Source organism: Fulmarus glacialis, unplaced genomic scaffold (assembly GCF_000690835.1).
Source record: "Fulmarus glacialis isolate BGI_N327 unplaced genomic scaffold, ASM69083v1 scaffold12242, whole genome shotgun sequence".
NCBI lineage: Eukaryota > Metazoa > Chordata > Aves > Procellariiformes > Procellariidae > Fulmarus > Fulmarus glacialis.
This window is the reverse complement of record NW_009198578.1, coordinates 6,653-18,094: the sequence shown is the minus strand read 5'-3', so window position 1 is coordinate 18,094 and position 11,442 is coordinate 6,653. Positions and strand designations below refer to the sequence as shown.

Sequence of the window (11,442 nt, the reverse complement as noted above, 5' to 3'; positions counted from 1 at the left end):
TCCCTACCGTAATGTTACGTTACAAGTTAAAGAGGTGCTTTAAGTTTCAGAAATGGGTACTTTCAGCACATTAATGTTACTCTGTAATACTGCAACAAGCAGTACTTTACACAGTCCTATTAAAAATATTTTTACCGCTAAAAAAACCCACCCTCATTCAATTCCATACGTAATTCTAGACTTCCAGCATCCTTATTCAATTAAGTACAATTACGTCGCGCATCCAAGTTAGTCAGCAGTGCCTGAGGCAGTATTACTTTTTGCCTACTGGACAGAACGAAACAGGGAAGAAATCCAACACACGCTAATCCTCACTTCTACACAGTCAGCCAACTGCTATAACAATTTCCTTGCTTTCCCGCCACATACAAATTCTTGACATTGTTTTGTTACGGTTGGTTTCATACATTTGAAAACAGTCTACTCCACTTTACCATTTTGAGACCCTCCCCACGGCACAGCATTTCGTACTTCCTTCTCTCGGGCAGGTAATCCTTTTTCTTAACCTCAGTTTCCTTCTCCGCCTGGTCTTCTGAATCCGTACTGGACTTGTTTGCTTCTTTTTCTTTAGCCATGATATATTCAAAATACTTCATGTTCCCATTTGCTCTTTGATGTTCAGGATCTATTGACAAGGAAACAGAGAAGTATCACTGGCGAGTTTCCAACTTGTGAAGAAGTATCCAGAAGAGGCTATTTACAAAAAGGAAAAGAAAACAGATGCACACTACTGCTTCTCAAACAGAAATCAGAAACATCTACTCCGGTTTGAGAGCATTCACCGGATAGCTAAAACTCCGAGCTAAGCTGGAAGCGATGCTAGCCTGCAGCATGCACATATCCTTCCTCATCTGCAGGAAAACACGCAATGAGCTTTCAGAGCTACGCTCAACTCATTCACAGTTAAGAAACCGCCGCTTACTGTGAGGCCAGGATCCTCAGCAGGCACAGGGGTCCAAGCACTAAGAAAAAGGATTTGGCGGTTCCAGCCAAGCTCACCAGAGAGGGTGAGACAAGGGAACAGGAACGGGACAGGGAGAGAGCTGGGACAGCATGACTGGCTTTAAACCTAAAAACTTCCCTGATGGGAATTAAGATTTCCGGTGACAAAGCTTTTAACAATCACTAAACTTGGCAGAATTTGCTGCAGTTCATTAATAAATGGTTCTCACTAGCCTTTGCTGTATTAGGTTCGGTTCTGAACGTCCCACGGCATCCTTTACACAGTCAATCAGTGGAGTATTTACAGAAGCATAAATACTTCTTTATATTTTCATATTTCATAAAATGGACAGAATCTTAGCGCGCTGTATTGCATTCTGTATTTCTTATTTTTCCAAGTTTTTAATCTCAAGTGTGCTTAATTTGCATTTAAATAATCTGCAGAGATTTTGGTTATCGCCAATTTAGTTTCAATTTCATTAATTTTGCTCTTGCCTGTACCTAATGGGAAGTAATCTTAACACAGGAAAGTAAGACATAGTGAGAGAAGCGAATTTCGGGCAGTAATGACTAAGACGGGTAAGCGGTTAGAAGCCAACAGTGACAGGAGGCAGAGAATACTTCAGTACAAAGGAGCAATCCTTAACTGTGACACTTTCTGACATGGTAGTTGAGACTATAATTGTCCATCTGAAAACAAGGTAGCAAAATATGCTTTATGGTAATACAAGTCTTATTTTACTGAAAAATACGCATCAAGATGTTAATGGTAGTATCAGTAATAATCCATTTTAAAAACCCATATACAAGTCCGAATACAGGCAGGACCGCACTCCTCGGTACGAATCCGTAGCTAGCACCTGCTCGAACACAGAGCTAGGTCGTGGCGAGCTGCGGATCTCTCTTTCGCATACCCAGTTCCAGAAGGCGTTTGGTGAGCATCATGGCTTTGGCCAGATCCCCCTGCTGATAAACGGCGTAACTCAGGTAGTCCAGAATGTAGACTTTATCCGCAGAAGACACTTCTCCCTCATCCAACTGTTTCAGAGCTTGTTCCATCCAGAGCTCGGTGTGGTAGTAGTCGGCTTCAGTGTAGGCAATCTTCCCCAGCTCAAAGCAATCTTCGGCTGTTAAAAAGGATTTGTGCTTCACACCTGTATTGAAAACAAAACAAACCAAACAGAATTTACACAGAATTCCAGACCGGTCTTCAGAGTAACATTCAGTTACTTCTTGTTCTTCACAGCACAGTTTATTTCTGTTCTTCAACATCCCCCTTCTCTGGTGGCTATTTGCTGAAGACTCAGTTTAAGTATCTAAAAAGCCTGTAAATCCTTGGCAGGACACATCAGCGGTTAGATGCAGTTTTCCATTGCCAGAATACCAGCAACTAGCTAAATGTCTTTACCATTTGTGGAAAATAAAATAAAATAAAATAAACCTTCATTCTTCAAAACCCCAAACACTTTGAGCAAGAGCAATAGTAAGCCAAATAAGAAGTTTCAGAAATCTGTTTTCAAAGACATTGCATTATCGCTTTCAAAACGTTACTGAAGCACATCTTGTTAGCGACAACTTAGTGGGGGAAGAAAAAGAAAACATCAGTCAGTAAATTCCCAGCTGCTCAAGATTTCTGAAGTCAGTCATTTTTAGAAACATTTGAAGAGACCTCTCAAAAGATTAAAGCACTAGTAAGCAAATTACAGATTCCTATTTTTGCCACTGTAAATTAAGGCCCAATGAAAAACCAAATTTAATCTTGTAAAAAGGAAACAGGACCTGCCAGTTTTACAGCTAAAATTACATTCCTGATTACATCTTAATACATCCTGAATTTCTAATAGCTACTCCCACAGCTGCGTTCAAACAAGGGAATTCTTCTGTTGAAGACATGCCTTAAGAGATTAAATAGCTGAAGACACAGTCCACGAAATGCCGTATCCCACAGAACAACTTTGTTTCTGCTCACTAATTAAACACCTTGTGGTCCCATCCTGTGGTGGCCAGTGATTTCAGTTTCCTGAGCCTGAAGCGAAAAACTCTAGAATAACACAAAGATTAGAGAATCGGGCGCGGTGGTGGTGGTGGTGGAGTGCTCTCAGACAGAGATCCTCCGGAATGAGTAACAGGTCGCAGGACCATAACCTGGTACATTTAGAAACAACATAACATCCACACGTGAAAAGTTAACTCTTAAAAGGGTGCTTAAGACAGCAATCATCAAATGGGGTTGATGGTTAATATAAAGAAACAGCACAGCCTATAGTGCAGGAAAGAGAATTAGTAAGCGATATGACAGTAGTTAAGATTCTGATCAAAACTTGGCAACCTGGCCAAACAGAAATTCCCTGGGAAGGAAGACAAGGAGCACAAACAAGTGACCACGTGGGATGTTCCTCTCCGGAGCTCTGAAGAGACCAACCTATTCTCTTTCATACTCTAGAACTTTCAGGTTCTGCAATTACACTTCATTACAGACAGTCTGGACAGCGTATTGCTTCAGAAGAAGCAATAAACAGTCCACCCAAAGCACTTCATCCTGTATTTTTGTGCTGTTTTAAGAAAACAGTAATGAAGTGCTTATTGTATTAGAACGAATCTGTAGGTCTTTGAGACAGTCTTGAACTAAACCCAAAAGCAAGGTTATACATCATAACATATAAAGCCAATTACCCTTAATTTTATTAGGCATCCGACCACAATGAGTGCTTGCAAAAACACAGATGGATTGTACAGAGTTGACTTTTTGCCAGTTGGCACAGTACTATTTTTGAACAGATGAAACGAGGAAAACTCAGCAGAGAAAGAGTCTTCTAACAAGAAAGAAGTGTGTCTTCTCCTGCATACAAACCTATTAAAGATTACCTCAGGTAATGCCACATAAGCTTAAGTCTGCGTATGCGCTCTGTCTTTTGTTTTTCAGTTTATACGCTCCATGAAGTTTAAGCTCAAAGAAACTTAAGTCACTCCCAATCTGAAAGGCCCATCTTATCCGTGAGAGGGAAAGGGATAATAAATGATAGAACTGTTTTGTTAAAATGCATTACATTGTGCAATAAAACTAGGTATCTGCCAGTGCACAACTACTTCAACACAAGCAAAATCCTCACCCAGCCAAAATTTTATTGCTATTGATTTATTAAAAACTATTAACGCTAAATTATCTTACCATAACTAGAAGAAAGATGCAGCCTTAACTACAGAGAAATTTTCAAGTTCTAACACAAGCAGAAAATAAGCATGTGAGTAGAGCGAGGAGAAAGACAGGACAAAGGAGAGTCTCAATTCAGAAAGAAACTCGCTGTCTGTGCAGTGCGTTTTATCCACGTGGACTTGGGCAGTGTGCTGGCAGAAGAAAGCCCACCGGGCAAGCGGATGTCGTTTCCAACAGAACCACCGTATAGCGACAGACGCAACAGTACGCAAGACCGGGTCAGCTCTTCCAGGCTTCCTCTTCACCAGCACAGCCTGAAGCAATACGTTCCTCTCTCTTGAGGCGTAGCAGAATTAAAACTGACGCCTACATCGACCTATGTTCAATTACCCACATCACGCCACTTTTCATAAATTCTTAGCTAACTCAAATGTTTTCCTATTCTTACCTTCACACTACGCAGTTAAAGATAGAACAGAGGCAAATCATTTGTCATCAGGATATTTAGTAAAAGTTCACAGCGTCTTCTGAAAATAACATCAATGACTCTTACCTGGAAGATTCCCTCTTGAGAGGGTGTCTGTGTCCAAATTATACGTGTCTTGAAGCCGCAAGAGGGCTTTTGCCGCGCCGGTCTGATCTTCATCATTTGGGAAAAACTGCCGCTGGATAGTCATGTTGGAGATAAAGCCTGGGAAGACAGGGAAACGCTTGGCCTCCTTTGTCCCAGGACTTTATAAACTCTATGCATGAAATGACTCCCTACTCCGGGGAAAGCTAACATTTCAGGAAAGGCCGTTAGTAAGTCCGGAAGGGCTATTAGCCCTGCAGAGCACCAACAAACGCCCTAACTATGTTTCTAAAGGACAGGAGTACCCCTTTGGTTTCACACAGAAACTATTTTTGTCTTAACAGGTTAAAAAAAAAAAAAAAAAATTACACAGAACAAAAAGACCACCCCACATGGACAACACTACAGATAACATAGTGGTAGTTTTTGCAACCGTTCCACTCAAAATGCCTTCCAAAAGGCTTTTTCATTTAGTAACATGGAATTTACAAATAATTTAGAAGAGGGAAAAACCAAACAGTGCTAAAAATAGCACTGTAAAGATTAAGGCTGGTCAATAAAAAGATGAAAAACAAAAATGCTGATGTCTAACTGCAAACAGCTTTTGACAAGACTTCAGGCAACTAAGCAGCCACTATGAACCTAACTGCTTTCTGTGGACGTGGGCATTCACATTTTTACATAGAAACTTGAGAAACACACAAAGGTAGAAAACTTTCTCAAGATCCATTTTCCCCCAACTCTGAATTGAACTCAAGACGCATGTGGAAAAGTTAGCATTTCAATTTTTTTTTTTTTGTGAAAAGATATCAAAGGAACAATCACAAAGAAAAACCTTGGGGGCTTTTTGAAGAAGCACCAGGGTAATATTTATGGAACAGAAGACAAGCAGGTTCTCTAAAGTAAAAAACCATTCTCCCTAGGAACTGTTCCCTGGTCATTAGAGTCCCATGTAATCATCTCCCCTGTTAGGAAAGGTTCCTACTCCTCTCTGGTGAACACACACACAACCGCTGCTATTGCTGTTACTTGAAGGGCCCTCCATAGAGCTAGTGCATTATCCTCTCTTCAGTGGGAGAACCGACGCGATTTTTCCCCTTCTGCTTCTGCACAGTCAAAAGGCTGGTGGGCTGCTTGCACTGATGAGGGAACTCCAGAAAGCCAGGAGGGCAGCCGAGGAGGGCAGAACCAGCATCCTGGTACATGCAGCCACCAAAAGGAATGGCATCACAGAGTTCGTCGTGAGGACCTCAGTTTGGACAAACTGACAGCCACTCTGGCATTTTCGGAAGAGTAACTTTTCTACTCAACAAACTCTTCTGTCCCAAGATCCAGAAGCACAACAAGCTTTACAGTGTTAACTAAGGACAGTGCCAATATGATGGTTACTAAGTTCATCTAATATCCACCAGTAGAAAACTAAGCAGCATGACCAAAACCAGTAAAACTGTAGCATGCGACACTCAGCTGCAAAACTATCCAAAAAATAATGAACTGGCCGAATCTGTGATTTTTGCCACACTCTAGTAGTCCTTTTTAACTCTTCAGACCTGATAACACTATCAGTTTACGGAAAGATATTCCTGCTTTAAAAAAATACCATATCCTTTCACTCCTGTGCATCCTTTCTTTTACCGCATTATGCTTCCCCCAATATTTTCCTTTTTCCTGACAATTTTCTTAAAACAAAACAGTCCACTTTTTTTCCCCTGCCCCCGCCCCATTCAGAAGAAGGACTTAAGATGCACTGGTCCAGATTTCTGGCTGGAAGGTGCAGAGCCTTTTCAATTGGCACATTCAGACCCTCACAGCAGCAACAGGGAAGCTGAATGTGCTGAGACTAACCAGAGACTAACCCTGCATCTGTTTGAAACCTCTACTTTTTGATCATTTCTTACTACAAACCTACACCTGGTATTAGTTAGTTAAGACAGATTCTCACGGGTCAAATATAATCATCCCAGCTTCCTTGCTGCTAAGTGTCTCTCACAGTCAACTATTTTATGCCCTGTTCCCTCCTGAAGAGCTTCTACTCTTGCTGAAGAGAAGAGGCAGCAAAGTGTTTACTCCACTAATTCAGATCGGTTCCACAAACGCTCAGTCTCTGCCAACATTCAGGTTTCGAACCATCACACCTTAACAAGTCTGGGCATATCAGCAGCAACAGCATTTGACCATATTCAAAGACAGCCCCACATGTCTTGCACTCTGAAGAGTTTCGCTCCCGTTTTTCTGTTCAACGGAGTCATCACGCTTAGAGATGAAACTTCCTAAAATACTAGTTTGCAAGAAGCAGGAGAGTACATGAAGCTAGCCCTGATCCCTTGCAAAATTTAAAGCATCCAAGGAGATCAGTCAGTTTAAACACCATAGTTTTCCTAAATTTTGGTAAAGCTCAAATTATAGCACACTGACAGCAAAATGGCCGGTCTTCTAGGATTATTTTTTATGAAGGCACCTCAAAAGCAGACTTAAAAATGTAATTCAAACCATGACATGTGAAAGACGCAGTCAAGTAAATGCAATTATAATGTGATCCTTGTTCTTGCTACAGGCACACTTACCATCTGACATGTCCTTCAGAACCAGGCTCTCCAGCTCACCCCACTCTGTGTTAAGCCGTTTCATCAACTTGAATGCATTTACAGGATGTCCCAAAAACCCCTCTGGGTCTTTCGTAGCAGTGTCTGTCAGCTGATCCAATTTCTCTGCCCATCTATAGTGAAAATATACATTCATTAAAGGCTCTTGTAAAAGTCTGCCAATACACTATAAAACTGATAGCAAGCTACTCAACAGTCTTTGCTAATAAAAAACCCAACACAAATTGCAAGCTCTTACATTATCTATATATAAAGCTCTCCTAGAAGGAACAAAAGGAGCTTTTTTCTTTTCTTCCTTTTTTCTTTTTTTTTTTTCCCCTTAAATCTTCTTTCTCAGCTGCAGCCTAAATCTTCTGTTGCTCTTGTGGTCTTTGTTGGAACACTGCTGAACGAACTCCTTCCTACAATACCAAATGCAGTATGCCAGCAGTTCCATTACGAGTTTTCATGCAGGACTAATCAAAAACAAAGCTTTACACACGTTTTTGATCTTTTCTTTTTAAATGCTCCTTTTTCTGAAGTTTACAATAAAGTACTTCAAATACAGAACACGTGTCTACATTATTCATTATTCATTATTCTACATTTAGACACACACTCTTAACTTTTCTTTTTAAATGCTCCTTTTTCTGAAGTTTACAATAAAGTACTTCAAATACAGAACACGTGTCTCAAATTATTCTACATTTAGACACGCACTCTTAAATCTATGATAAGCCCCTTGCCCCCCCCCACAAAACTGCCTTCCATACTGTAAGCTTGAAGTAAGAAACATGTAGTTCTCATGCTCCCAAACGAGGAGCCCAGATCAACGTTCTGGTGCTACAGTTCTGACTCCGCAAACCTCTCTAACGCTGTCAGTGACATAAGCCGTTCCCAATTCCAACACACTCTGAAACAAGCAAACCTTTCAACAACTACTGTTGTTCATCTGTCGTTTTAATGGAAACATCCAGAGAGTCTGCTCCAGTCTCAAGTCAGCAAGCACATCAGTCATGCTGTAAGCACCAGCACTATGCTACTACATGTCTGCAAAACAACCAAACTTCCCCTCTCTTATCCAAAACAATGCAGATCTAGAACATGCAGACATGTAACGACGCCCTGGAAACAGGATAAATTAACGTTAAAAAAGCCACACCCCACAGAGAATACCAAACATCAACACCAGTATAAAGTAAATACAAAATCCATAGCCTGGAGGGAACTCTACACGAGCCGGCATTCAGCTTGTTCCAGAATTTGGTATGCCTGAATTAAGTTTGCCTGCTTTACCTGAGACAGGTCGATGTTTACAACTGTCAAAGGTGCCACTGTTTGCATTCGCTCTTCCCACACTGTCCTTCATTGTTTTCCTACGCTCTGACAGCCCCTCCCTGGGTTCTTGCCAGCAGCAATGTGAGTGATGGGGTTCCCTCCCAGAGTGCCCAAAGTGCTCCCACGGACCAACTCCAGCTTCTAGCAAGCCGAAGACTAAAGAAACCGATTTCAACAAATTGCGCATTCACATTGCACATGGTCAAACCCATCGTACGTTTCCCGCTGCATGACTATCAAACTCAACAAGTAGCTGAAAGTCACCGCAGCCGTGAGCCACAACCACAAGGCCAGGATTTCTTTCCACTAGTTTGTGTTTCATAAAAGCCTCCACCACAAGCCACCCACAAGGTGTGAGCCCTCCTCCGCATTTCAGTGAATTACCAACTTGCGCTGAGTTTAAGTCAACGCAAGCTACCGATATCCTTCAGCCAAACTACAGAGCCCGACAAACACAAACGATGCTGGTATTTTTTCCAGGTTCTTCTCTCTCTCTGTGACAGTTATTTTAACTTCTCTGCGAGCACCTCTAATATAATAAGAACAAAGCTGCAATGCTTATATGATAAGCTGTATTTACACACTTTTGGATTTCCAATCGGCACGCTCCCATCTTAATTTGTAGCTGTAAAGAATATACTTATAACATTCCAAAACTGTGAGCAATTCCAACTCTGTATTTTAAGTGATAAAAATAAATACAATCCGACAGAAGTATCTTTCTTCATGGATGGTAGAATGTAATACACAAAGGCTAAAATAAAATTCATGCATCTATCTAAAACTGTTTAAACATCCTCATGACAGATTTATACACATTTTTGAAAGCCAGGAAACCATCCTGTTCAGTGATACAAAATTTTTATTTCTAGCTGTGATAAAACCTGACATATTGGGCTCTGGTCCTCACACCTATAGAGCCGAGCAACATAGTAATGGCAATGGTCAGGTCTCTCTCTTGTTATTTTTAAAAGCAGTAAAGAAGTTTTATTGTGCTTTATTCTTCTTTTAAATCTAAATATAGTATGTAGAAAGAGACTCTGCTCTTGTAGTGGGTTATTACTATTCATTGGTTAGCCGCTCATGAGCGATATGGCCACACCAACGCTTCTTAGCACTTTTACATCTAGTTTATCATTGCAGTCCTTGTAACGCTGATTTGGAGACTTCTTGGATTTTAGTTTCCATTAGCAAATTGTCATTAAAAGAATTACACCCCCTTGGGAATTACATGCAAGCAGGAGTCCTAAAGTGAAGGTATCATACAGAAAGCAGGTTGATTAGATTTCATCGTTAGAAAGCTGCATAGACAAACCAATGGCTCGGAGATAATAACTTAGAACAAAAACCCGGCAAAACCTGCTAGTTTAAGCTTTGCTCGGAGGAAAAATTCCACAAATTTAATCATCCTTGGGAAGCACTTTTTACATAAGGGTGGACTCAAATTATTAACTATTAGCATTATGAAACAAGCTGCTTACTTCTTGATCTGTTCCAGCTTGCTTTCTTCTGCCTTGATGTAATCTTTCAGTGACACCACCAAATCTTTTTCTGTATTAATTAAGTCTGTCATATGACCTAGAAAACAAATTAGTTTGGTTAGAAAAGGAGAAACAAAAAAACCCAAGAACCGAGAACAGAGGCGTTCTTCCTCTCTTCTTTCTTCCCCTCTTCAACTCTTTCGTCCCCAAAGTCCTTCCGCATTTTCTTAAATAATCCTGAAGGAGTACTTGAGTAAGGCTTCTTGCCTTTTTTTTTCTGAAGGAGAAAAATCTCATGTTGGACCAAGCTTGTTGCCATGGAAATTAACATAATATCACATATTTATTATTAGAACTAATTTAGGATTCATTTGGAAAAGGAAGTAGGTTGCAACAGAGTAATCTTTCATCCAAGCATATATAATGTAGAGCAAATAAAGACAAAGCTACAGAAATATACAAAGACTTCACGTTTGATATACAAGACTAATCCAGCATCTTATTTTTAAGATTATTTGCATGACTTCAATGGGTCCCCTAACAGACTCTGTTATTAATTAGTAATTGCTTCATTTCCTGCAAGGAGGCAGCTGAACCGGTTCATCACGAAGCAATACAGTCCACATCTTCAGCTGTGTCACAGGCCATCAGAACCCGAGTTCTGATGTACAGAGAGTACGCCGACACACTGGTATCATTATGTACCCTCAAAAGCTGTTTCGCTTGCTTCCACATATGTGCAACAGTTCACACGAAAATTTTTTTTAAAATCCAATACCTATAAGAATACTTAACGAATACAAAGCCTAGCCTGGGTCATTAGACTAACTGGACTGACTTAACTCAAAGCGTGTTTCTCCCAAAAGAAAGAAGTCAATAAGGCTGTAAGAACTAGGAAGTGGATTTAGTTCTGTACCAATTAAAGCCTTGCACGCCACTAACACATCATTCCAGAATCAGTTTTGAGAGCCATCAAGAAATTCTTTCAGCTATGCAGCATATACACCAAAACATGTCTCACCAATGGAGGTGAAGAAGTCCGTATGGGCGTAAGAAAAAGGCAGCAGAAGTCCAAAGGCTACGGTATACCAAATCTTGTTGAATGCCATAGTTCAATAGCTGTCACCTCACCACGTACCTACAAAAGAAACGTAAGGTAGGTAAAACATCCCTATTCACCAGAGAGTTGAATCTACCTTCAAAAGAGACAGCTTATTCTCTTGGGGCTGCAGAAGTTCTTGAGGTAGCAGAATCTTGATAAGCTTGAGCAGCTCTCACAGAGGACTGATGCCCTTCTGCAGGTTTTCTTACACTTTTGTCTTGTGTGGTAAGAAAAGAAAGAATAGCTGGGAGACAAGGTCTTCACAAGCACTC

The 11,442-nt window shown here is 40.7% G+C and overlaps 1 protein-coding gene across 3 annotated transcripts in view; it reads right to left on the bottom strand.

Moving 5' to 3' along the window:
• The window catches only part of P4HA1 (prolyl 4-hydroxylase, alpha polypeptide I), a 27,796-nt gene extending 16,602 nt beyond the window's left edge, over nt 1-11,194 (bottom strand). For all 3 annotated transcript variants that reach the window (XM_009572964.1, XM_009572963.1, XM_009572965.1), the window contains exons 1-6: nt 11,090-11,194; nt 10,069-10,165; nt 7,232-7,383; nt 4,650-4,787; nt 1,857-2,096; nt 435-625 (exon numbers count right to left, since the gene is read on the bottom strand). In XM_009572964.1, coding sequence (XP_009571259.1) covers nt 435-625; nt 1,857-2,096; nt 4,650-4,787; nt 7,232-7,383; nt 10,069-10,165; nt 11,090-11,177 — 906 coding nt within the window. In that variant the 5' untranslated portion in view covers nt 11,178-11,194. The remainder of the gene's footprint in view (nt 1-434; nt 626-1,856; nt 2,097-4,649; nt 4,788-7,231; nt 7,384-10,068; nt 10,166-11,089) is intronic.
• Nucleotides 11,195-11,442: the final 248 nt, after the last annotated feature.